Source organism: Salvia hispanica, chromosome 3, assembly GCF_023119035.1.
Source record: "Salvia hispanica cultivar TCC Black 2014 chromosome 3, UniMelb_Shisp_WGS_1.0, whole genome shotgun sequence".
NCBI lineage: Eukaryota > Viridiplantae > Streptophyta > Magnoliopsida > Lamiales > Lamiaceae > Salvia > Salvia hispanica.
In genome coordinates this window covers 11,238,113-11,265,557 of record NC_062967.1, presented here as the reverse complement: position 1 = coordinate 11,265,557, position 27,445 = coordinate 11,238,113, and the positions used below count along the sequence as shown (strand labels likewise).

The 27,445-nt window shown below is 35.5% G+C and overlaps 5 protein-coding genes and 1 non-coding gene across 10 annotated transcripts; 5 read left to right on the top strand and 1 right to left on the bottom strand.

The window, feature by feature from the left end:
• The first annotated feature begins 2,385 nt into the window (after positions 1-2,385).
• Positions 2,386-6,854, top strand: LOC125213696 (serine/threonine-protein kinase D6PK-like). 2 transcript variants are annotated; one of them, XM_048114376.1, is made up of 4 exons: positions 2,386-2,873; positions 2,984-3,049; positions 3,662-5,342; positions 5,847-6,854. In XM_048114376.1, the coding sequence occupies exons 3-4, from the start codon at positions 3,733-3,735 to the stop codon at positions 6,703-6,705; spliced, it is 2,469 nt and encodes an 822-aa protein (XP_047970333.1). In that variant the 5' UTR covers positions 2,386-2,873; positions 2,984-3,049; positions 3,662-3,732; the 3' UTR covers positions 6,706-6,854. The 2 variants fall into 2 exon arrangements, with proteins under 2 accessions (XP_047970333.1, XP_047970334.1); XM_048114377.1 differs by having other exon boundaries at positions 3,466-5,342.
• Positions 6,855-7,040: 186 nt separating this feature from the next.
• Positions 7,041-8,807, top strand: LOC125213698 (putative low molecular weight protein-tyrosine-phosphatase slr0328). The gene is made up of 5 exons (XM_048114378.1): positions 7,041-7,268; positions 7,372-7,507; positions 7,903-7,970; positions 8,071-8,157; positions 8,570-8,807. Exons 1-5 carry the CDS (start codon positions 7,095-7,097, stop codon positions 8,639-8,641), a joined length of 537 nt encoding a protein of 178 aa, XP_047970335.1. The 5' UTR covers positions 7,041-7,094; the 3' UTR covers positions 8,642-8,807.
• Positions 8,808-13,710: 4,903 nt separating this feature from the next.
• LOC125214331 (neutral/alkaline invertase 3, chloroplastic-like) lies at positions 13,711-18,514 on the bottom strand. Of its 4 annotated transcripts, none has more exons than XM_048115317.1 (9): positions 18,437-18,514; positions 17,989-18,119; positions 17,677-17,757; positions 16,875-17,515; positions 16,067-16,232; positions 15,774-15,985; positions 14,893-15,386; positions 14,755-14,803; positions 13,711-14,275 (listed from the first exon to the last, which is right to left on the bottom strand). In XM_048115317.1, exons 1-9 carry the CDS (start codon positions 18,505-18,507, stop codon positions 13,952-13,954), a joined length of 2,169 nt encoding a protein of 722 aa, XP_047971274.1. In that variant the 5' UTR covers positions 18,508-18,514; the 3' UTR covers positions 13,711-13,951. The 4 variants fall into 4 exon arrangements, with proteins under 4 accessions (XP_047971274.1, XP_047971277.1, XP_047971275.1 ...); XM_048115320.1 differs by lacking the exon at positions 18,437-18,514 and adding an exon at positions 18,253-18,295; XM_048115318.1 differs by lacking the exon at positions 17,677-17,757.
• Positions 18,515-19,508: 994 nt separating this feature from the next.
• On the top strand, positions 19,509-19,580 carry TRNAG-UCC. The gene has a single exon. It is a non-coding gene; the product is annotated as a tRNA-Gly (tRNA).
• A 2,501-nt stretch (positions 19,581-22,081) lies between these two features.
• On the top strand, positions 22,082-23,157 carry LOC125215968. The gene is made up of 4 exons (XM_048117555.1): positions 22,082-22,438; positions 22,528-22,638; positions 22,705-22,785; positions 22,868-23,157. Exons 1-4 carry the CDS (start codon positions 22,208-22,210, stop codon positions 22,940-22,942), a joined length of 498 nt encoding a protein of 165 aa, XP_047973512.1. The 5' UTR covers positions 22,082-22,207; the 3' UTR covers positions 22,943-23,157.
• Positions 23,158-24,242: 1,085 nt separating this feature from the next.
• LOC125209262 (probable disease resistance protein At5g45490) lies at positions 24,243-25,373 on the top strand. The gene has a single exon (XM_048108868.1). It carries the CDS (start codon positions 24,243-24,245, stop codon positions 25,371-25,373), a length of 1,131 nt encoding a protein of 376 aa, XP_047964825.1.
• The last annotated feature ends 2,072 nt before the right edge of the window (positions 25,374-27,445 follow it).

Below are 27,445 nucleotides of genomic sequence, written 5' to 3'. Positions count from 1 at the left end.
ATACATCATAGGAAGCTTAATATTCCACTCATACAACAATTTGAAAATTTTGGTTTTTTGGTTTTAGATGATTTCCCCAACGGTTCTTCATGCCAAAAAAATGCATCCCAATAGGAACAATAAGAACTTATCCATGAAGCATCACCAATATGCTGATATTCTGCAAAATAATATACACAAACTATATTGACACAACTTTAGACGAATCAACAAAAACAAAACAATGTTGAAAAAATAAATGAGTCAACACTCACCATAAATCAACAATTATCACGTTGAAAAAAACAAATAACAATATTATAGTTGAGAGTAATATTTAAAAATGCCAAATAGTGTCTCCTCAACTACATTATCAATCAGCTTGATATATTCAAATGTTTTAAACGTTAAATTGGAGTAGAAAATAAAAACAAAATGACGATCAACACTCACTGCGAATCACAATTTTAATCTCAATGAGCCGAAAATTAGATTATATAATAACCTTGCCAGGGTCAATGATAACACCAATGGCATCAAAAAAATAAAAGTTGAGACAATGTTAATAATAATAATAATAATAATAATAATAATAATAATAATAAGGAGGAGGAGGAGGAGGAGGAGGAATGTACTACTATCGATAAAGAGTAATAATCATATTGGAAGTAAAAATATCTTTTTGCAGAGAATTCGTGATGCAATGAGAAAAGATAAAGAGGAATGAATTTTATCTAACCAATGATACCTATTTATAGGTAAAAAGTATGAAGAAACAATCATAAATTGATGGAATTATAACATGATTGACTGCCTTAAATTTACATTGAAAATTGATTGATTTGTTTAAATGCCATTTTTATTACCTTTACGTTACTTTCTTTAGTGGGATGAATTGATATTTATAATTTTTAAGAAATAAGATTAAAATGAAGGTTATAAATTTTTATGATTACAAGAGGGCATGTATGAAAAGCCGTATATGGAGCCATATTAATAATTAATACTACTATGTAGAGTTGAATAATTCTCATGTTATAAATATATTAAAAAAATTAAACATGCCACTATTTTTATATTATGTATACATTTATTATTCTCAATAACTTATAATCATAAAGATTTGTAACTTTCATTTTAATCCTATTTCTTAAAAATTATAAATATCTAAATTCATCCTACAACTTATGAATATTTCAAAATAAGTCCAAAACTCGCCTTTTATATTAGTATAGATACGTGTCATGTATATAAGGTGATAATTCTCTGTGGTCAAGTTCGGAGTGCCGTTATTAAATGTTGATTGCGACTAATTATCTATCTACACGAATATGTCTATTATATGTCAATTTATATTAATGAAGATGTAAAACTCAAAGATATATAAGATATTTGCTGCTCCCACAATAGTATAATTGGAAGAGAAAAGATAAATGTACCATACGTTGTATATACGTGTAGACACCCATCAATCTAGTTTTACCCTTTATTATTTTAGCTATTTAAAGGTAAGTGTAATACGTATATACGGTAATCCTTGTCTATTTTTTTGGATACATGAATTAACATGCAACAACTAAAACATTCAGCACAAGTTGTCATCTTCGTCTTATTAAATGTTGATAATTTTGTTTTATTTTTCGCTAATTCACTGTTTTTTTTAAAAAATTTTATATGCGGCTATAAGTAGACATTCAACCTCCATAATCCATATGTAAGAACAAAATTTGAAGCATTAATGATTCAAGTATGCATGTTGGTGATGCAGTTTTACTTTCAAACTTTGGCGGTTTTCAATTTTATCATATCATTTTCAAAATTTTAATAAATTGAATTAGGTGTCTTACAAACTAAATTACACTTCATTTTTTTTTATCGAAAATGATATGTTACATAGCAACATAGTACATGATAACATGATAGTAGTACATAACTTATGTGGGCATCATACTCGTTTAATGTACGTTTAACTGTTTATTTTGTTTTGCAAATTTAGTTTGATATTACTAATATAATATGTTATTGATATTTTCAATTTTATTAATTTTTTAAAGTTAAAGTTCAATTTATTATATTTCATATAAATTGTACAGAAAACAAACATACAAAGTTTGATTTTTATGGATATTATAAATTTACCTAATAATTTTTAGTGTATTAAAATCAAATTAAATAAAAAAAATGAAACAAATAATAACGCTAGGATCTACATTAACATGGTGTATACCATTTTCCTTATCATAATTACACCAATTTAAAGATTAAAAAATACACGAAATTTGTGTCATCATTTGGATCACAATTTAGCACTAACATTTATTACAAATGCACCAATCGGATTTATTCATAAGCATTTTATTAATAATATAAAATGATATTCGCGTAGAAGAAGTTGGACGACAGGAATGAGCAAATCAAGGTGGTTGAAAATTGAAATAAATTGTTGCAGAGAAAGAACTCATCCATGGCGTTGACACACACACATGACACACCTCCTTCCTCCTCCCTCCAAATATAAACCACAGCAAATGCAACATAGGAGTACATACTATTGAAGTTCTTCAACTTTCCCTTTTCCGCCATTTCAGTATTATAGTAGTACTGTTTATCATCATCATTCATACCGAAAGAAAAGGAAGCAACGCCGCTTCTTCTCGTGATTTGCATAAACAATTCCCCGCTCCCTCTCTCTCTCTTCCCACTGCAATTTCACCCACCCTCACTTTCTCGTGCCCTTCTTCACTGCTAGATTCAATTCTTCATCCTCTATTTATAATTTCTGGGCTTTTCTTGTTTCCTCCTTTTCTTTTCTTTTCTATTTTTTTTCTTCTTCAAAATTTCCAGTTTTGAATTGTTTTTTTGCCCTCGGCTTGCTGCTTTGGTCCTTTCAACAGGTACCTTCTCTCTTTTACTCTCTGCATTTTCATGGCTTTTTTAGGATAATAATATATTTAGTGTTTGCTATATTGGGTTCTAAATTTCATTACTTGTGGTTGGATTGTAGTGGGATGAAGAGTGGTCCAGCTTCTTGTTAGTCTGGAAATGAGAGAGACAACTCGTAATCAATGAGGTTTGGGATCAGTTTCTTTCATCTTTTCTCCTCCAATTTACTCAAACTGGCCTTTTTTTATGAACAAGAAACAATGATTAGGTTGTGGTGCTAATGGTTTATGCGTTTTCCTTTTTCTGTCTAAAAGCTGATCTTTGTGGTTTGAAAAAGCTCAGTTTGTTTTAGCCTTCTGCATTTGTGAACTTAACCTTTTTTGTTACTTTCTGTGAAATTTGGAACTAGCTTATGTGATCTTCATTTTGTTTAATCAGTTAACAAGATAAGTATTTTCGAAGAGTTCTTGGATTTTAGTATGAAAGAAATCCCAGATTGAAGTGTGAATGAAATCTAAATTTAGAAGAACAAAAGTAGGATCTCTGCTTGAACTTGACTTTGGATCTGCTTCTTGTTGTCTAAAGCTAATGAAATTTTTGCAGACTACCTTTTCAGCACAAACATTTAGAACCTTATGAATGAATTGCTATCACAACTGACACAATTTCTGAAGAGCTCATATAGAACATTTGATGTCGTTCTCGATGCAAAAATGACTTGTTATATTGCTAAACTGATGCTGGTTGGTAATTTCTCGGATCTATAGCTGATGATACCTTGTCTTCTGTGATTGTCAAGGTATTTCCGTATGACCACAAATTTGATTCTGGCATGATTGACGAGTCACTTCCATTTTGCCTTCCACGATCATGAGTGCGCTGCTTGGTAGACATGAGATAATAGAGTTGACAGAAAGCTACGACTCTGAATCTAAGATTAGTGGAGACGCTGCTGGAAAGCATCATTTGGGGAAATCACTAAAGAAGCTTAGTATCGAGGATGACATCAACAAAATCTTTGAAGCAATTGAGATTGGGAGCTCTCGTCGAGGTATTGGTCAATCAGAACGACATGTTAGAGACGCATCACACAAAAGTGCCATGAAGAGGCCAATGCGAGATAGCCCTTCTCATGCTTCAGGTATTGGACTTTCTGAACCAGTGAGTTTGAAACAGGCATTGAGGGGGTTATGCATCTCTCAAGCATCGGAGATGGCTGCAGTGAAGAAGCGCATGTCAAGGCCATCGGCTTCTCCTGGGATTTCAGAAGTAGGAGCTGTCAAAAAGTTGTACAGGGCTGTAGTTACTGAGGCAAGTGAAGCTGGTCGGCCTCTTGACGAAGTGAAAGGGAATTTGATGGAGATCTCATTAGTGCATGAAAGAAGCTCGTCGAATGTATCACACAAGGCTGAAGTTTCCGAGAGAAACAGACAGTCTTCTGTTCTTTCAGAAGATATCCCTTCTATTCCCACTAACGATGGATGCAGTCTTCCGAATTCTGATTCTGCGCAGAGGTTAAAATTGCCATATTCATCTGTTAGCATTGCACTTAACAAGAAAGTCGAAGAGTCGGCTGAAATGGTTCCCATCCCGAGTGAGAGTTCAGAGACAACAAATGGGCTGCACAAGAAGCATGCGAAAATGGATCAAATCAGAAACACTGACAAAGGTTTTGGTTCATCTCAACAAAATGTAACAGCTCACAACATTGCAAAGAAGAAGATTGTGCCAAAAAGGACCTTTACTACAAAGAATCGAAGTCACCATAGTGAAGGGCCTAAGAATGATAGCGGTATCGAGACTAGCAAACTAGCCCACCAAACACCAGATTCTGTCCTGGAGAAGCGATGGGAAGAATTGGAGGAATCATTCCCAACATGCTCCATAGATTCTAGAGCTAATAAGAATTATCATGTTCCACATACCTTTAACAAAACAAAGAGTGTTTTGATGAAAGCTGATGAAAGGTCGAGATCAAAGGAAAAAGGAGAGTTCTCTCAGAGCTCAAAAAGTAGCGTAGGAGAATATAGCAGCACAACAAGCTATAGTGATGAGAGCTATCCCAGTGGGTCTAGTCGAAGTGGCTATCGACCTCATATGTCGAAGGACTTGAGATGGGAAGCCATAAGTTCTGTCCAGAAGCATCACGGTAGATTGGGCATGACACATTTTAAGTTGCTGAGGAAGATTGGCGGTGGAGATATTGGCACGGTATACCTCTCTCAGCTGATTGGCACGAGCAGCGTCTTTGCCATGAAAGTTATAGATAATGAATATTTGAGCAGCAGAAAGAAAATGCAGAGGGCTCAAACTGAAAAAGAGATCCTTGAAATTCTGGATCATCCTTTTCTTCCTACACTTTATGCCCATTTTATGACAAATAAGTATCTGTGTTTAGTCATGGAATACTGTCCTGGGGGTGATCTGCATGTGCTTCGCCAGAAGCAGCTCACTAGGAGTTTCCCGGAGAAAGCGGCCAGGTAAATTCTTCAGCTCTGCTTATGACGAGTATGTTTCACTTTTCAAGACCTCTCTAATACGATCAGCTGAAAAAAATCAAATACTTGCTTTAGGTGATTTCAGGCTCCCACCAAATAAGCTCAAAAATTCATCTGTGATGTAGGCAGAAAAAGATCAAATAGTACTTTATTATTGATTTGTGTCCATTCATCCACTGCTAGGAAGATAATTCAGCTTTCCTTGTTAATACTAGACTAGATACAGATATTTGAAGTGGTTGTCGCGATGTTTTTATGGACAACTGATGCAAAACTTTAATACGAAGATCAAGCAGAAAAGTTTTGAAATACCTGAAGGGTTATGATATCAGAGTTTTTGGATATCCTTGTGAATGCATGTGAATTACTTAAATGAAGTCTGATTTGAATCTCTTCAAAATGCAACTATCATTTATGAGGTGCACAACAATTTGAATCTCTTCAGAATGCTCTCTTGCACCCAATAATCTGAACATGGATGTGCAGGTTCTACGCTGCAGAAATACTCCTCGCATTGGAGTACCTTCACATGCTCGGTGTGGTGTACAGAGACTTGAAGCCCGAAAACATTTTGGTCCGTGAAGATGGTCACATCATGCTCTCAGACTTCGACTTGTCCCTCAGATGTGCTGCAAATCCTATGCTACTCAAGTCGTCTTCTCGTGTTGCGGAGACACCAAAGAAGATGTCCAGTCCCTGCTCGGATTCCAGCTGCATACATCCCTTCTGCCTTCAACCATCATGGCAGCTTTCATGTTTCACACCCAAGTTCCTAACCGCTGCAGCCAAAACCCGCAAGCTAAAATCTGAGCTAGCTGCTCAGGTCATCCCACTGCCACAGCTGGTAGTCGAGCCTGTAACTGCACGATCCAACTCCTTTGTGGGGACACACGAGTATCTGGCTCCAGAGGTCATCAAAGGGGAAGGTCATGGGAGTGCAGTGGATTGGTGGACGTTTGGGATCTTCCTATACGAGCTTTTATACGGTAAGACGCCCTTCAAAGGATCCAGCAACGAGGATACTATATCAAACGTGGTGTCACAGTGCCTCCAGTTTCCACAATGTCCGATGGTTAGCTCTCAAGCTCGAGACTTGATGAGAAGGTTGCTGAAGAAAGAGGCAGAGAACAGACTCGGGTCTGCAAAGGGGGCTGCTGAAATCAAGCAACACCCGTTTTTCGAGGGGCTTAACTGGGCGTTGATCAGATGCGAGACGCCACCGGAGCTGCCCAAGTTTTTTGATTTCGGTAATGTTATCTCTGACACTGTTTCTCACAGTAAAAAGAGCAAGCTCCCCACAGAATTTGAGGAGAGGGGAGAGGGGATGGAGTTTGAGATGTTCTAGCAAAATCAAAATGTGGTATAATCAACACTCAAATAGGTAGGTTAGTCTTTTGTTTTTTTCCCTTTGTTTTTCTAACTCAAGATGACCTCTTTCATGTAATTGATATATAATTATATATATAGTGTAAATGTGTTTGGAAGTTGGCAGCACATATACAATGATACAAAGTTATAATAGTGATGCTCTATTGAGATTAAAAAAATTGGACTATGAATATGAGATTACTTAAGCTAAAATCTAATTTACACAGAAAGGGTAAAATGAAATAAGAAAGGAAACTAATTTACCAATTTGCCCTCACTGGCTCCCACCTAAAATGATGCATAAACATTAAACAGTAAGAATTGCAGTAAAACCCAAAACACTCTTGATTTGAAAACCGATCATCAATGGCTTCGGCGCCATCACCTGCTACTAATAAGCCATTTTCAGTTCTCTTTGTTTGTCTCGGCAATATCTGCAGAAGCCCTGCGGCTGAAGGCGTCTTCACCCACCTCGTAAAGCGAAGGAATCTTCACTCCCATTTCTTCATTGATTCTGCTGGAACCATCAATTATCATGAGGTATTTCTCTGCGTGTGTCGCGGGAGTTCATAGGAATTGTAAAAATTGATTCTTGGATGGGGGCTGGTGATGATTTTCTAATTACTTTTAATGATTAATCAAGGGTAATCAAGCAGACCCAAGAATGATAGCAGCTGCGAAAAAGCGTCAAATTGAGATAACTTCGATATCGAGGCCGATAAGGCCCTCCGATTTCACAGATTTTGATCTCATTCTTGCCATGGACAGGCAGAATAAAGGTGTGTCTGTGTTGCTTTGTTTGTTGTTTCAGTTCTTGCATTCTACTGCTTTTGATGATGCAAATGATTTGTAGATTTCTATTATTGTTAGGGAAAATATAATCGTTTAGCCCCATAATTTGGCTTAGCCCTAAGGCAGTTAGGCCCCGTTTGTTTGCCAGGAAAGAAAGAAAAACGTTGTTTTGATGACACGGTAAATCCCAATTTTCCACATATAAATCACCACCAGGCTAAAATGGGCCTAAATCAGTTACAAAGCTTATATAGAAGGTCAGGATAGGTTGGTTTATGGGGGAAAATGAGTGTATTTTCCTTTATTATTAGTTTATGGTTGACGGATATGCAAGGGTATTTGCTAAACGGATGAGACTCGTACTGTTGTTGTAACTTGTAAGAGGATATACTTGCGGCATTTGAGAAGTGGAAGAAGAGGGAGACGTTACCTGCTGATGCAGCTAAGAAGGTCTGTATGCTAATATCTGATGCATTTTGTGTGATTGTTATTGTCAAAATTATGTTTCCTGACATATGATTGTCGTTCATCGATGATTTGATGCTTGCAGGTTCAGTTAATGTGTTCCTACTGCAAGCGGCATAATGAAACTGAGGTGCCTGACCCGTATTATGGTGGCCACCAAGGTTTCGAGAAGGTAACGCACATTTGCTGCAGCTTATCTCATACGCGAGTAGTTATGCTTAGATTTTGGCTAAGATCCATGCTTCGTTTGGATAAAACACAGTAACAAGTAATGACCTTGGTACACTGATGGCAAATAAATTTCATACTGAAATAGAAGTTTTCCTTTGAATGAGATTAGAAGGAACCACATCGTTAAATGATGCTCTATAACATGAAGCTTACGATGAAGTTTATATGTAGAAATCTCCCATGGAACACGAGCTTCTAGTTTCAGACTCTCAAGCTTAGTTTTACTTTTTAGTCTCCACTTGAATCGTTATGTTTTTTTTTCCGTCTTGGTGTTCCTCCATTCCTCAGCTGCTTTAGTTCCACTGTATGTGCTCAGGATTGAAAACTCAAGTTTTTGATTGTGTTTGTGATAGGTTCTGGATATACTCGAAGATGCTTGTGCGTCGCTCCTGGAAAGTATTCTTGACACGAAAAGTCTTGGCTAAGAGTTTCGGGCTTTCTTCCCCCATCCATGCTTGTTGTCTTCCATATTCCTACCCAACAACTAACTTTCAATTTGCATCGACAGATGAATTTTTTTGATGCTATTTTGCATTTGAATCATTCTATCTAATCTTCGATTAAAATTACTTATCATTGTTATTCTCTCTATTTGATGCCTTAAAAAAAATACTATTGATCAGTGATTTTTCTCAATCTGAATAGTAATAAATACTAAAAGCATATCCATATATTTTATGCATGGTTCTCTCATAAAACTGAGTTCAAACTTATTTCTTTAGTTTTGAAGAATTGTTAGTGAAAAATGAGATTCATTTCACTAGAAATAAATATTTTCTTTGCTATAAATAGATAGAGACTCATTTTTGTTGGACTCATTTTTATAAGTAGAATACTCCACCAACTCAATAGACTCATATTCTACTAGTATAAAATTAATACTATATAAAAATGAGACTCACGTTCCCACAACTTTTTCCACTTGTTTTCTTTATAATGTCAAACAATTTATTAAAAAACCTCGTACTGAGTGAAAATGTGATGACCAAATGATTAAAATATTTTCTTAAATCGAAGATTGGATCTGCATCCAGTCCAAGATATGCAGGAGTAACAAGCTTTACAATGTAGAGTAATGTAGCTGTAAAATGAGGAAATAGATAAAACTATGCAAAGAAGCTTTGTTTTAGAATGAATCACAAATTTGAATGATCGATTTATGCCATATAAAACTATACTGCCGCAAATTGAGAAGATAAGACATATTCTCTCATTCCTTCACATGATCAATGTCTCCATTCTTCAATGTTACTGTGGACAAATAGACTCGTGATGGTGACAATAAGACTCTCTCGCATATCATCGCACAATTGTCTACCATATCGTCGTACTAGATATGTTGGGATTTAGAAAGGACATCGGCTGATGGCATCGAGTAGCTTTGCCACATTATCATCAGATTCACCAAATTGAGCTCGGATTGAATGGTTCCCTTATGTTAACTGACACAATCTCAAAGCATTGAATTTCTGGGTTTTCAATGTTTTCGTTGATGAGATCCTTTTCATTATAGATTGGAGATCTCCCTTGACCTCGTCGTTGGAATTGGGATCATATTATGGGATAAGTAAAGGATTTTCGTTCCAACTCTTTATCTTTTTATGGAGCAAATAGTTTGGGTTAGTGTAGAGTGTGACTGTTAGACCAAATATATGACAAGTATTATTACCATCTTTAATCAATATTCATAAAAAAAAAACAACACATCTTGAAAGTCAAGAAAGCGCAATAGAAAATAATACTAACATAATTCGAAAAACATTAAGACATCAACATGACAATATGCCAAATTCAACTGGATTCATATTGGATCAAAGTGAATAAATATTTCAAACTGGATTAAGAAATAAGAACAGTGCACACATATTATTCGTCAAAAACTGGATAAACTTATTATAATGAGTTTCATAAAATTAAGACCAATCTATTGAGTCCAATTAATTTCAGAGTAATTAATTAGCAGTAGAGTTGTCAAATGGACTGGGCCAATCTAGACCCGTCACGGGGGCCGGCATAGCCCAAGTCCACCGGTGAAGTGGGTTGGTCTAGTTTGGGCTGGACTTCTTTCTTTAAATTCGGACACATCCCAACACAAGACCACCGGTGAAATGGGTTGGATTCGCATTTAAGTGAGTTCTCAATTGAACAAGTGACGAAATGGGTTAGGTTGTGCCACAACTACCCAATAGTTAAATTGAGAACTATCTTAAAATGAGATATTGAGAAGTTATCGATTGAAAGCACGAAACGTATCAATTGGTGGTACAAAACATATTTACAAGTGGCACAAACCATATCAAGTAGCAACTGATATCATTTTGTAGCACAAAATATATATAAAATGGCAAATAAAACATTTAATTATGTTCTAGCTTATTCATCATTAATTTGGATTACATAGTTCTGGTATATATAATTATAATCTATAAATATATAAAGGGAAGTTTTAAAAAGAATAACATGAATGTCATCGAAATATTATAAAATGTCATAACTTTTATTTTGATATTTAATGCATAAAGTGGAAAGTTTTTTCGTACCTTAATTATAAATTGAATGCACATATCAAATATATATCATTTTAAATTTTACTTACCGTTCACCATACAAAAGGTTGCTACTAAATAACTAATCAACACCATAAGCTCTAAATCTCAACTTAGCCGGCCTTCAACATGACCACCCGCTCTAAGATTCTGCTGGCATTTAACGAGACTCAGGAGTACCTTCTCGCAAGAGGCGTGAAAGCTCGCCATATGACATTTCCATACTATCAATCATCCCCCACATGTCCTCATAATTGTATAAGATATTGTACAGGATAGACACAATCCGCCCCGTAGTGGTTGGAGTGTTAACATGCCTTATTGTCTTGAACAACCATTGAATTGGATTGACATGGAGATTGATATTGCATATCCTGTATATCACATTGATATCGAGGAAAGTATTTCAAGAAGATAAAACATTAAGCGCATGGTACTTTCACAACCGCCATCGATATATTCCACTAAAGCTTCTATTAAACCTTCGTCTATTGCTCTGATTATGTTATTCGGGATGGTACACAGGTCACGAATCAAATGTACAACATCTGCCCGGTCCCACTCATCACGAACTCCTAATTGATCTATGAGGTAGTGAAAGACACCACATTGACCAATGATTTCCTTGATCGAGTCAAGTTTGGAGAGGTAAAGATAAATAACTACCGTATTTACCTCTTCTTCATAAAATTTCATGCTCCAATGGAAAGAGTATTTGAAGAGGTATTATACCTTTTTCCATTTTGAGAAGGTATATTTACCTCTTCTTGATAGAAAAGGTAAAAAGGTAGTTATCTTTGTTTACCTTTTTAATTTATCTTCTTTTTTTAGAGTCCTTTACTTTTTAAGAAGGTATAATAACCTTTTTTTAAGAAGGTAAATGAGAAATATATCTTCTCAATATACCTTTCCCCCTTAGAGATGCTCTTAATAGCATCAGTACTTAACATACTGTTGTTTCCGTGCCTTGTGTTGTCCACAAGTAACTCAATTGCACCGGGAGTTTCGGCAACACGTTTCTTTGCTTCATTATCAATGCATATGTTAAGAAAATTTCTGAGAATTTTCTCGTGCAAATCGTCATGCTTGGTGCTAGCTTCAGACAGGACACGGACAAGAATTGCTACAAAATCTTTCGATTCAAGAAATTTGACCCAAGAATGCGAAAAATGTGTTAAAATTTCCACTTTGACGGCATATTCAAGTTGCTTCTTCATTGATACGCGGAGGAAATCATTTGCATCATGCCTATGAAATCTTGTCTCTCGAGATTACTCCATGGTAGTATTTCGATTGCCCGATTTTGGCACCAAGTGGATATCATTCTGCATATCCATTGATTTCTGACTATAGGTCAAGCTGATGGGTGTATCATATTCTCAGATTAAAGCAACTCTTCACGATCATATGTCTGCCATATTAGAGTATCTTATCAATTAACATAACTAAAATATGTAATACTCAAATACGTAAATTAAAGAACACACACTAAACCATATATGCACAGAACAATCCCAAAAAATTCTCCCTCCAATAACCAAACAAAGAACATAAAAATACCCATGCATTTGCTCACATAACCATAATTATCACACTCACAATTCCAAACAAGTTGAAATTCATAAGTTAATTCCAAATAAACTATAAGATAAATAGTGGAAATTGAACTAGTCCGGTGGAAAGAAGGACGTGATCCCTCATGAGTTTCTTGGATAGGGGACACTTGAACCTCTCCGGCACCTTGAAGGAGATCGTATCTTCATCCTTGTCGAGTTTCAAACGCTTCAACACAACGAGTATATCACATTCTTGTCTAGCTTATCAAGGCTGATGTCACCCTCCACACCCGCCTAGACCTCCTGCAACCTTTCCCGCATCCTTTTTTTCCAATCGGCCGCATTCATAATAATTTCACCATCCCTTTCGTCCATTTCATCTCACAATCTCTTTTCTTTTCTTGATTTAGTCCTACAACACAAGTAAGCAAAAGAACAGCTTAGTTTCGACCAAAAATGCAACATTAGTAACTATGTCACAATAGGTAATCAAGGGCGGAGGTAAGAATTTTTGTTGCAGGAGCTTTACATAGTACTGTCAACGAGAAATTAAAAATAGTCTTAGTTGCGGCCTGAGCAACTTTAAAGAGACACAATGGGTAAAGAGCAAGAGAGAAGGAGAAAAATCAGTGAAAAAAAATTCCATAAATAAAAATGACACTAATTTTTGTGGACATACCAAAATAAAATTAGACAAGTTTTTGAAAATGAATGAAGTATTTTTTATAATAAAAGTATACAGTAAAAATAAAAATATTACTCTAGACATTTAAAATTTGATTGAATTGCTTATCTTTTTTCTTCTTTTTGGTAATACAAACTGCATAAATAAAAAGTATGATCATAACTTATTAATTTTCATAATTTAATTTCATGATATATTAGAGAGGATTTAATCTAACAAAATGAACTTTTAGATAATCTTATTATTATTAATTACAATTATATTTTAAAATAATATATAATCATTCATATATGAGTTGTTTGGTTAGCAAGATTGTCTCTCGAGATAAAATATGTAGTGGGCTAGATTCATGACATTGAATCCCACAACTCAATTCCTAAATGGATAATTATATGATAATTAGTCATAGTAAATCATATAACAAAAATAATCTTACAATTTAATCTTAGATTATATCTTGATACCATTTTATTTATGAAACCAAACACTACCATAGTAAAATTAATTTATAATGTTCACGGTTAACAAAATTTAATTAATAATCAAGAAAATGGAAAAGAAATCCTATCTAACTTTAAATGACTCCCGTAATATGATTATTTTTATCTTGTTTATTTGAAGATTATGTCTATGTATAGTGGAGTATATATCTAGTTGGAAGTGAAATTTTATACCGTATTTTCACTTGTAAAAATGTGTTGATAGGATGTACCAAGTCAGATTGTCGCTTTAATATATACATATACCATTGAATTTTTTCCCCATTCGTGAGGCTAAGAAGTGCACGCAAATATGGTAATTCGCAGAAGACCATAGTTAATCTAAAAGAACCCCAACATATCAGGGCTTATTTTGAGGGGCAACTCATAAAAAAACATGATGAGATTTATTGCCGGCTTAAAAATCTGCAACCACAAGTGGAAAGATACTCGGGATTATAGCAGCAAGTCATATGATAAAGCTCTGTTTGGGTCCCTTTCGACGTTTTCCCCTTGGATTAGCATTCAGTGCACAAGAGAAGACATTCAAAAGCTCTGCATCTTCAACATTCACTAGAATGCTAGCAGCACTTGGGTTTTTCATGAGTAGTTTTGCCACCAGATAACCTGCAATAGACCAGCTTTGGAACAGTCGCGCCTGTTTCCCTATGAATCTTGCTCCCTTGGTGTCGTAGTACTCTGGCCACTTATCCTTTGCTAGACGTTTTTCAGCAATCTTGATTGCATTTTCGGCAATCTCTGGTCTATTCATTTTTAAGCATGCCACTGTCAGCTGAAAGACCAAAGATTTCAAGGATTAGAAAAACAAAACGAACTTGCAGTTCAACAATTGGTCATAGAGGGAAGTAAGCAACACCGGTTGCAGTCTGTGTGTTCACATAACAGCAACCATGATATAGAGCAAATAAGAGCATGAGATTGTTAGTATCACAAAACTAGTAATTTTGCTCAACAATCCTTTTCCAGTTGATATCTTGCTTGCAATAGGGTCATTTTGAAACACTGAATTCAAATGATGACTGATGCGGAACATGAACAAGTGAATCAGAGATAACATAAGCAGATATCTTCAAATGCATTCGAGCCTACAATCTTTTTTTAGAGTAAACCTCAGCAAATTGCTGTGCCGTATTTATGCAGTACATTCAACTCCATAATTTGAAGAATAATTGTGATAGATTAGATTAGTCCATTGGAAAACAAGAACAAGCTAGCATGAATAAGAAGTGTGTGTAACAGATTGGACTTTACCTGCCAGAGCAATGTAGGCCACGAACCTCCATTGTGGTAAGACCAAGGCCTGCACAAACACAAACACAAACACAAACAATACATATCATTCTATGAAAAACAAAGTCCAACTAAGAGACTTGAAAAAGAAAACATTACGTGTTCTTTGGATCACTTCCTGTGATTATGCTCCATTCCTGACCCTCTAACGCTGGGTAACAAATTTTCAACGGCATGTTGCTAACAAGATCAGACCATTTGGCTTCAATAAGATCCAATATAGCATGTGACTGCTGAGTGGTGGCAAGGCTGCATGCTATAGCCCATAGATTTCCAAGTGAGAAGAATCGGAAGTCCATGTGTGCCGGCTGCAGGTTTCCTATAAGATAGCCTCCTCTTTGGGGCATCCAGTCCACAAGCCAGGGAGAAATTTGATCTGGGTAGATGTTGAACTTGTTGATTGCATCAAACGAGTACTCTTCTGTCTTGTATCGATAAATTTCATTCAGTTTCTTCATATCAATCCAGTAGTACTCCCGGATGTGAATTGATAAAGCAACTAACCGGTTGTTCAGTGCCATCGTGAGGTCTGCAGAAGCTTCCTCAGGAGCAAGCATCTCACGTGCACAAAGCAGAGCTGAATAGAACAATGCCTGCAAGATATAAAGGAATACTAACTAGGAATTACTAACTGAAAAAGAAATTACTAACTTAAAAAGATCCATCTAGAAGAAAGGGAGGGTAGGGAAGCACATCTATGCATAATTTAAAGTTAGTGGGTTAAAACTTAGTAATTGTGCTTCATTATATAAATAATAGGAATTTATTGCTTATGATTCTAAGTAAAATCTTAGTGATTTACAGCCAACTTTAGTAGCAGTATATTTCTTGACCAAGGATCAATGAGGCACATCGCTGGGAGAAATTTCATTTAATCATGAACACTTTACATATGAACATTTTGCTACAGAGGACAGAAAACCTTGTATAATAAGGCATTCTAGAGTCATGGCTACAATAGAAGAAAGAATAAAGAAAACCTGAATTTCGAGTGGGTGGCCATGGATTCCCATGCGGCGATCTATCATGCACGATCCATCTGTTACTAACAAGGTTGGAAACATATCGAAACCATCTGCCAAACAAAGCTTTAAAATCATCTTAATGCCAGTCTGTACATCAATCCTTTGCTGGACAGAAAGGTCTCCTGAACTTTTTCCATATGCACGTAACAATATGATCCACCATAAACCTGAGCAGCACAGTAATGATGCTCAACATGTGCAGATTCCAGATAGTCAGAAATGCCATAATGAGAGCAAAATGTACAAACCAGAATCAACTGGTGCCACCCGACCAATTGCAGCCTCTCCAAAGTCAGGATCTAACACCTCTTCAGTGGCAGAATCATCACCATCTAATGGCACAACACGTACTTTAAAACTTGCTGGCATTAGTCCTTGTCCAGGACTATGGCAATCTATAGTTTTCTCCCAACTCTGTTCATACAGAAGAAAATATTTATTCAAAGCAAAAAACAGCAAGACCAAATATACAGAAAGTCAATTTTGCTATGATCATTTGTTATGATGTTCCATTTGTTATGATCATCTTTCTCTTTCATTGTACAAACACCAATGCAGGGTACAAAGAAATCCGCAATGTTTCAGATCCAGTATAAAGTTGACTAGTATAAGACGGAAGCTTGTAATATTATGTACAACTATTTAAAAACAGATGCAATCATGGCAACTAATGAACCAGGCAGCAGGAAACAAAGTAAAGAGCAATCGGATTTGTAAAACTTTAATGTACATATAATAAGTATTTACAACTTGAAATGCATTAATTAATTTCAGTGGCCCTAGAATGCATAGAGAAAAACCAGTACATAGCTCATGAACATGCAAAAAGTGCAATTTGTTGACACCTTATAATTAATAAAATTAAATAAGCCCGTGCTTTTCTTTCAAAACATAGAAATGGGGATAATGTTGCCACCAAAAGTAACCAACATGATAAAATGAATAACCCATCCATTTAGGATAGTAATATGATATAAGAGAACCAATGATTAGAATTGAGGAGCTGTAAGTGGCATATTCAAATATGGCTAATCAGAATAATGAACATTACATTACCTGCAGCTGAAGCGTGTGAAGGATGAAGTTCCTAACAATTTCATATTCTCCATTCAACAGGAAAGCAATCCCCGAAGGTACAAAATCACGTATAAACACTTGATCATAGTTAAGCATATTCGAGTCACTTGGATCATTTGCAGCAATGGTCCCGACTGGACTGCCACAATAATACACCATTGATGCTCGCAATAGATTCCACGCTTCTTCCTCCAAAGAATTTGCATCCGTTCTACTAATAGTTTGGCCAACTGCTGTATCAGATGCCAATTCATCACCACACCGAGGACCTTCCTTCTCACGTTTCAAATGTTGTGCTGTTTCAAGCCTTTGATCATCAAAATCCTTGGCTATATCATTAACCAATCTTTTACTTGTGTCCTCTCTAGAAGTCTCTCGAGTACTTTCTCTCCCGATGCAATTGCAACGCAAAGAATTTAACCAATTGCCTTGGTTCTTTTGTGATACGGATCTATCGTTTTGGCTATCATACTTAAAGGAAATCCGTGAAGCTGATCTCAAATTTCTAAAGACCTGGAATGGCACCGGCCCGGGCAAAACTTGAGGGGCTGCTTCTGAGGGTGAGAGAGGCATTGGAACTGTGAAAATATAGGTTGGCAATCGTCTCAGCTTCAATATTCCTACAAAAATAAATGACATAACCATTGACAATATGTAAACAAGACAAACAAACCAATACATATGTATAAATACAAAACATCAATTTCTAAGGTGAGTATGATTCAATTCAACATAGACCATGGATCGAGCAAATGAACTACAATCTCTAGTATAGTAAAACCTATCATGTTTTCCAATTCGTAGCGCTGTATCCCCCTTTCCAATGCGTTGCTTGATGACTCAATCCAGAGAAATAATAACGCTGCATAATCCGGTGGTAGCAAAGTGACGAAAAACGAAAAGAAGAAAAACCTCACGCGATTTGCAAAAATCATGCCATCTTCGGACCATTTTAATTATCGCATAATTTTCATTTCACCAATAAGAAAAAACTGGATGAACCAAACACCAGTATCTAGAAAGTTCCCGATTCGCACAATTAAAAAAAGGAGAGATTTTCTGAAACAGAAAAACAGTTGATCTAGTTGCTCACTTGATTTGTGGAGGTGGCTTTTTCCTTTATTGGAGACTTTTTTGTGGAGAGGGTCTAAAGGAACTTCCGGCGAAATTTGGGCGGCGGCGCCACGAGATAGCGGAAGGAAATGATGGATAATGTCTGTTATACTAGTTCAAAATAAATAGAGAAATTGATGATAAAATACAAAAAGATTATTATGTCTATAATGGTTACATGTGTATTAATTTTATCATACTTGAATTCAAAGTGAAATTAACAGATCGTGCATTGGTGACTCACACGAGTCTAGGTAATAATGGCACCAAATATCTTAACGGAAAGCAAAAATGGTGATCACGAGCAATTAAATCATGGAGTAACTCGCCAAACTATATACACAACCACATTTTATAAAAAAAAGTGAACTGCAAAAATGAGAAATCGTTATCAGATATTGATAAATGAAAAATAACGCCAAAATTACCCGACTCTCGGAGGCCTTGAGTGACACGCGTATAAGTCTAGTCCTATTACGGACTTCAATCTCATAAGCATCTCTCCCCTGTGCTTTTTGGACAATGAGAGGTGTTGCTTCAATTCTTGGTTTTTAATTTGTTCATATTGTTGTATGATGAATATGACTCTCAATGTGCATTGTAGCTGGCAGTACTTCAATTTTTTTTTTTCACAAGCTCATTTGGCTTCAGCCTCGTCTCTGACCTACTTTAAAAGTATGGACAAGTTCTTAAAATCTATTATGTTCAAAACCTACTCAGCGAACTTATGTGAAAGCTCATTGAAATTTCTAATTCTTGTACCACATCGACTTGGTGATGATATTATCTCAGCTATATAAGTATATATGGATAACTCCACCCTATGAGGTGTTAAGGGAGTGAGTGACCCACTTCTAATAGTTGCTTCCTACTTCAAGCCTTCAAACGACATTGTAAGGTCAGTCTGTGCATCAACTTAATATTTGAGCACAATAACTAGAACTTCTGATTCATCTTTCCAAAGTTTGCAACCGTATTCTGAAATCGGCTTGAACGACATTGTAAGGTCAGTCTGCATCAACTTAACATTTGAGCACAATAACTAGAACTTCTGTTCATCTTTCCAAAGTTTACAATCGTATTATGAAATCGTGTCAATTTGCATGTGGTCTCTTCGAGCTAATCCTCTCATCTCATCGTTGAACTCCATAAGAAGCTTAATTTTAGCTTCAGAGACTTCTAAATAGGATCTTAAGCTTTCGAGACTTGCCAACAAGCTATCTCTTTCCTGTCTACAGTTAGCTTCACATGCACAACTATGATTCAACATCGACTTTGTATGAAGAAATCTAATTCAAATCTAATTCATAACCACCAACAGGCAAATAATATTCATAGTACTCGTCTAAGTTTGCCAAATACTTTTATTAAATTTAAAAATATAAATAATTATCCTAACCGTTGGCATATCATCCGGATTCCTTTATTGAGTCTTTTTATACATATTCTCCGAAGTATATGCTTTTGATAATAAGTATACTTCGGATAAACTTTCATCCAGCGTTTGTAGTCCAACGGTTAGGATAATTGCCTTCCAAGCAATAGACCCGGGTTCGACTCCCGGCAAACGCACATTTATTATTTTCATTTGATATAACTATAGTAGCTTCGGCAAACGCACATTTATTATTTTCATAAGTGAATTATAAGGGATTGATATCATTATAGTAGCTTGCTTTGAATTCATATAGATTGTGATTATCAGTAAGTAATATATATAGCTTTTCTTTTCTTATGGTTTTCCAACCTATTTTGAAGGAGTATTTGCTTTTTGTATCACATGGGACTCCATTATTTTTTGAGTTGGTCATTCAAGTTTTGTTTTAGTTTTGCAGAATTCTTTGTGATGATGAGAGGGAGCTGTAGAAACAGAATGAAATTTAGTAAGATAGCAGATATGATGATTTAACAGAAATTATTGCCTCCAAAAAATAGGAAGCCTTAGGCTGTCTCCATGATTATGAAGCACGTGATGGTGCATAAATGTGATGCCAAAGTTAATCCTAAACTAAATGGATCACATTCCAAAATAAATACAAATAAATTCCTACTAATAATTATGATCTCACGATCGTTCTGTTTCCTGGAAGAGATATTTAATATAGTACGGTGATTATTGTGTTATACTCATTCAATATATAGGGAACACTCTAGTCTCTATATAGTTACTAATTTAATCTAATGATGCTAAAATGTATTTTATAAATTTATAATTTATAAAAAGAGTATCATTTCCTGCTTTATTAGCCCATGTAATTCATATAAAATTCGATATGGTTTGTCTTTTTTTGCGTATAAATATTTTTCTGAACTTATTATATTTTAATAGTTGCTGGAATTTGCTTTGTTTGCATGTCTTTTGACTGTTAGTAACTAAATAACCATAAAAATAATAAGAAAAAAAAAAGTTGTTTCCTTAAAACTTTATGTGGGAAATCTAGAAAATCTGCCTCGTACAAATGCTTTCAAATTTGTTACAACATACAGAATAAATGTGGGCCTAAATAATGATGAAAAATTAAACCAGATGACGATTTTGCAATAAGAATAGCAATAATATCTACTTTACGCAAGACAAGTTCTCAATTGGCACATTATTAATACAACCTCACAATCAAAACATCTTATACAAAATCTTAAAAGTGGCAACACATATTCATCTATTCAAAATTAGGGTTCTTTCAACTGTTCCATCTTGGAAACAAACGGCCAATTAAAAAAATTAATCGAAAAAAGTATCGATCTTTTCTTTTTTGTCGATATCGATTCTCTGCTAAATAAAAATACGAGAATAAAAGTTGAAGTCTCTAACACAAGCCTCAGCATGAAGTGTAATAATTAACTGATAAAGAGAGGATTTCTCTCCTACTTTGTCTTGGCACCTAAGTCTTTCAATTTGTTTTTCTATTTTGATGTTTAAGTGGGTAAACTCTTACCTTCTATTTAGACATGCATACTTTAACCACAAGCGCCCTCTTAAGAACAAAGTAGAAAAAAAATTAATAAGCTCTTCAAAAATGTTGGAGCTTATAAGCTCGTTACAATAAGCTTAGCCAAACCCGAAGTTAGTCTCCCAAACACGTAAAATGTACGTAAGTTGGGACCGTATCTGGATTTGCGAAAGATGATGTCCACCAGCTCTTATTAATATGAAGAAATTTTTATGTAAGATTAAGATGTAAGAAAGTAAAAGATTTGCTTACCAATAGTGACTCTTCAACAAATGCCATTTACACACCTTTTGGTTTATTTTTGGTAACTTTTTATTGAGGTTTTCAAATATGGTTGAAATAAGTTGAGAGAATCCACCACATACAAAGTGAAGTAGTTAGTAGAATTTGCAGCGTACCCACTTAAGAAAACAGTATCTTCACCAGAAAGAGGTCCCCTATAGTCTATACATAGTCTTTTGTATAGCAACACATTTCTAAAAAAATTTAAAAACATATGTAGTAGAAATATTAAACAAAGAATTTCAAATTTAAATTTTTGTACATGTACTACCAACTTTCAACAGTTAATCGCATGATCTATAACTAAAAAATCATGAAAAAATGAAAGACACTAGAGTGTAAGCCAAATATTTTACATTGGACAAATTATCAAATAAATTATTACTGTATGAAAGATAGACGAATTCTAGTATGTCCCACACTTTTCAAGATCTGAAATTAAATAACGAAGTTTGAAACTTTCGCAATTATCCCAATATTCCCTTTTTCGGCAAATTACGTGTTAGTGTGTATAAAACACGTGGATAAAGCATGAAGGGCTAAATGACAACGTTTAATTAAGTTCGAAATACGTTTTGTCCACGTATTTTAAATCGGCTACCACATCAGTGCCTAATTCGCCGGAAAATGGAAGGAAGAGATAATTGCAAAAATCTCAAATTTCATAATCTATTATTCACATTTTGAAAATGAGACAAACCAAAATTTGACCGATTTATTTGACCTTTACATTTTCGAGCAAAATATGAGGCGTTGGGCATTTGGGTCATTTCCTTAGTCCCAAAAATTTGTTGTGAAGCAAGGAAGACAAAACAGAGCTTCACAACCATTTTAAAAGAGAGAGAATTCCCTTAAACCATCTGTAAACAGTGGAAAGAGAATCATGATTTGAAAACCTAAAAGCAAAAAGCCAGCACATATATATAAAGACAGATTACAAGTAGAATTGGTATTAGTAGAAAGCAAATGACAACACAGGTAGAGCAAGCACAGATGATGGTGAAGGTGAAGAACTCAAGCAGCCCCAGCCACATGATGAAGGAAGACCGAGACGAGGAGATGACTCGTTCCGCCTTAGCCACCTTCCACGCCCGGGAAGAGGAGATCGAGAGGAGGAAGATCGAGGTCAGGGATAAAGTGCAAACGCAGCTAGGCCGCGTTGAAGAAGAGACCAAGCGCCTCGCTCTAATCCGCGAAGTAATTTCAAATTGTCTATAATAATAATTAATGTTCAACATGTCTCATTCATCGTCATCGATCAGCTTCTTCATTTTGTGGTCTAGTAGGAGCTGGAAGGCTTGCATGATCCAATGAGAAAAGAAGTAGCGATTGTTCGCAAGCGAATCGACCTCATCAATCGAGACTTAAAGCCCTTAGGAATCACCTGCCAGAAGAAGGTTTGTGAATGAATACGTTTTCTAATTCTTGATGCATATTTTTATTTGATGATTTAAAAATGACAGGAGAAAGAATACAAAGAGGCTCTAGAAGCTTTTACTGATAAGAACAGGGAAAAGGGACAGCTGATAGCCAAACTAGTTGAGGTAAAATATTCTAGTTTTTTTTTTTTTTAATTTTAGGTGTATGTTTTTATTGTGATTTATTTTTTTATGAACTATGGGACAGTTGGTGACTGAAAGTGAGAAAATGAGACTGAAGAAGCTGGAGGAGCTTAGCAAGAACATTGATGCCCTGCACTGAGAAATTTTTAATAGTATTTTTTTCTTTTGTGGCATTATGTTGTGTTTTATGTTGTTTCAAGATTGTTTGAGACACAGATATGCTTCTGACTCTGAGTGTGAGAATTATTTGAAATTTGCTCTGTTGTTGTGATATACACTCATTTTGTTACACATATCATTAGTTTGGTGCAATTATGGGCTAATTAATGTGATAGACTTATTTTGGTTCTTGAATTCACAAGCTAAGTTTTAGATTTCGATCTATTTCTATTTGCCATCTGCATCACAAATCATTTTAAAACTGGACAAGAGATTCCATCGTCCAAATTCCATCTCCTTTGGTAAGAATGGAGCTTGATTGAGTCTTCTACCTTCGGATAAAATTTCGAGATGATTGGACAACATTTGGACATAGGTCGGAGACTGCTGCTGTAATATCTGGTGCACTTTCCACTTATTCTAAATTTCTAACCCTTTGTGCATCTTCTTTTTCTTCATACACAATAAAAATAAAAAAATAAAAAATGGGCCTGGGCTTTTTTCTCTACAAGCTGGAAGCCCAGAACCCAACAAGATTGCATAACTAGTGTTAATATTTCCTTTGTTCTACAAATAAATTTTTTTTCTCATAAAAAGTAGTAAAACATTTTCTAATATAAAAACAATATCTGTACTTATAATCTTTCTTACTTTATACTGTCTCCACTTAATTCATAGACAACACTACATAAAATTGTGTATTGAAAAGTAAATAATCATATTTAGTGGGCCAAAGGGAGTATATGTATGTTAATGACGGCCAGTTTGATGGAAGTAGAAAGAGAGGAAGAATAAGCCAATTAATAGAATTATAGAATCAACATGATGGTATTGAAGCATAATTTGATCGGCAAATTTTTTTCTCTCACTAATAAGTTGGGTGGTAAAATGTTTTCTTTTACTTATAATAAAAATAAAAAGAGGAAGACGATGATAATGACGTTGTATGCCAAGAGACGGAAATATCATCAAACCATGAAAGAGAATTCTGTAGTGATGCTTTTTGTAGGAGTAATAAAATTCAAATTTGTGAAAGTGTAGGGAAATGCTATCTGTGTAGTTATAATTAAACAATCTCCATTTCATTCTTTGAGTCTGCTTTATCCCACATGTTTTTCTTTTCTTCTAAAATGTTAGTTGCAAGAGTGTATAAAGATAAAAGAATCAGTTCACCTGGTTGAGAAGCAAAGTACATGCCTTGCTTGCTATATGGGGCTAGCCTGCTTGTGGTTATAAGTTATATAGCGAGCGAGAGAGAAAAGAAAACATCCGTGAGAGCAATGGATGACATCGTAGAGAAGTTTCTGGAGGAGAAACTAAAAAAAGAAATCGATGCTGCCCAAGCTGCTGCTGCTAAGTTGGGTCCTGGCTTGAAAACCAACTGCACCAAGTTGAGCTCCATTCTCCGCGATTGCGAAGATTTGTTGAACAAGGTAAAGGAGAAGAAGGGCACGGGAAGAGACAAGCTCTACAATCTCCTCAACGTTATCACAGAGTGGCGCGACCTCTCCACCCAAACCAACTGCCCCACAGCAACCTGCTCCATTAACACGCTTTCCACCTATGTGAAGCAGCTCAAGAAAGATCTCGAAGACGAACCCGCCCCCACCAAGCAACAACTCCAAACACCGCCCAAGCCGGAGCTCTACCGCTGGAGCTGCCACGCACAGAGCCTCGCCACCATCCACGGCTTCGCCGACCGCCTCAAGATCATGCAGCGCCTCCTGCTCAAACCGACCCCGAAGCCAATCGGGATCGTCGGCGTGGCCGGCGTTGGCAAAACAGCGCTTTGCCAGCTGGCCTACAACCACGCTCCAGTGAAGGACCACTTCCCCCTCAGGCTCTGGCTCTGCTTGTCCAACAACCAGGACGGGGCGCGCGATCGCAAGGACTACCTCAAGATGATGATGAGCTGCCTCGGATACGAGGATCAGGTCATCCAGGAGATTGGCGACGACGCGAAGCGGCTCCAGGTGGCGCTGCAGCGCCACCTGAGCCGCGGGAGATACTTGGTGGTCCTGGACGATGTGTGGATAGAGAAGGAGAAGGAGGCGTTTGTGATGGATGAAGAGGTTCGTAAGCTGTTCGATTTCTTGAATCAGCCGCTGGGGATGCTCGTCATCACGAGCAGGTCGGCGGAGCTGGAGGAGATGCTTGGCAGGGACAATATCGACGTGCACAAGCTGTTGCCTCTCGGGGATCGCGACAGCTGCTTGGACATTTTCAATGATGCGTGGGAAAAGAGAACCGAATTGACTAAAGATGAGAAGAATGGCATCGTGAAAAAGTGTGGTGGCCTGCCATTGATGGCCAAGATGCTGGGGGAAATTGGTCCACCTCCACCTCCACCTCCACCGCCAATCGCGGAACCCTCAATATTAATCGTAAAAAGTACTAATAATACTCAATAATTATATGTTGTTTTCTGGTTTTCTTCATCTTTTGTGTGTTCATAATAAAGTGATTATATGTATGTGTATCTCTTGTTTTCAACTATAGATTGTAATAATGCTAAGTGGGTAATTAATTGGTGTATATCACCCCTTATTTTACCCTTCATTTTGATTGCACGAGCTACAATGTTGAAATTCAAAGACTCTCTTTATCATTTGGCCAGATATCAAGAAAAAATTACTATAAATGACACAATACACCAAAACGTTTGGTATCCATCTATCATGTCATGCTTCTAGAAAAAATAATGAGACAAGTTAGTTTCGAATTCGAAAACTAACTTGTCTCAATAATTTTCAACATCTGATGTGATTCGAAAAACAATGACATATTTGCGGCATGTGTTTATAATACAATCAGTTCGTTTTTGTGTGGGCTCAGCAACCTTAGTGGCACCAAATAATGACGTTTTTAATACAATAAATGAATTTAAAGATTGCGACGTATTGTATTTGTGTGGGCTCAGCAACCTTCAATCAGTTCGTTTTTCGACTCTCCCGACCATACAATTACAAATGAAATCCCAGAACGTTAAACACATCTTTTTATTCTTAAACATTAGTGGCACCAAATAATGCAACTTTTCATTTACGTTGAAAATATTATAATTATGATTTATGATACTGATTTCATCTTTTGAGCCAGCAATTATTTCTACTATTTGGGGACTTGTTTGATTTCTATCCTCTTAGAAAGATCAGGATTACAAATTCTTACAAAAATAAAAATTATTTCAATCGTTATATTCTACTCCTAAATACTAAATCCACCGTAAAAATATTAAGAATAGATATTATGATTGCTACGGCAATTATTAATTAACCCTACGAGAGTAGTGATAAACGTAAATAATTTCTACGTACGTAATTGGATATTTTAGGTAATTCATGCTTAAAACCGGTTCATGATTTTCAAATATTTTTAAATCAACTAGCATAATGCATATTTACCCTTTGAGAATAAATATACTATTTTTAATGATTTTTCTCCTCTCCTTATTTCTTCCGTTGTGTCTTCTAAATATACCATAAATGATTTTTCTCCTCTCCTTATTTTTTCGTCTCTGTCCCAAATATATATATATGAATGTGTGGTTATTTCAGCATCAAATATTTCCATACTTTTTGTACTACCGATAGAGTATATGGCCATATCTTAAAGTATGATTTTCATGAACATGATGTGCGCAGCCGACCCCCGGAACAGGCGGTACCTGACGGCCTCCGGGGAGGATGAGCACGAAGGAGGTCGACGTGCAGAACAAGACGAGAGAAATGTAGTAGTAATTTTTCACTTTTCTTTTTTACATTATTTTTTATTATTTTTACTAAATATTTTATTCCATGTTTGCACGATTCCCTATTTTATGCATTTTGTTGTAACTAAATGCTATTTATTTGCTTTTTTCTTATACTCTTAAGTTTTATTGTGGATCACTTTTTTATTTATACTTTTAAATAATATTATAAAAAATTTAAATAGATTTATAAATTAGCATATTTGTATGCGTTAATAATCATATCAGATTTTAACCATGATTTATTTTTACAATATCTTTATACTATTTTACACTTTTCTTGGTTTATTTAATATTGTCATTTTATTTTAAAAATACTTTTTTTCTTTAAAATCTCAAAGCTAATTATTTAATTATAATATAACAATTTCTTCTTCGAATAAGTGATTAAAATCTTATAGAATTCCCCAATACGTTTTGAATCACGAATAAATGCATAAAATAAGGAATCTTGCAAATCTACAAAAATAAGAGAGATAGAAACGAAATAAATTGAAATAAACAATAATAAACCAATTCCATTAACGTAAGCAATTGCAAATTGAAAAATTGAATAGAAAACTGGCAACAAAAACAAGAAACGAAAACAAGAATCTTATTCTAGAAACTAAACTTAAATCAAAATGAACTAAAACATATCAATCCAGATCTATGATATCGTCGCTCGCCGTCGACACTCCAGCTTCTTCCCGAGGTGGAGACTCATCATTATCAAAGATTATATACTCCTTT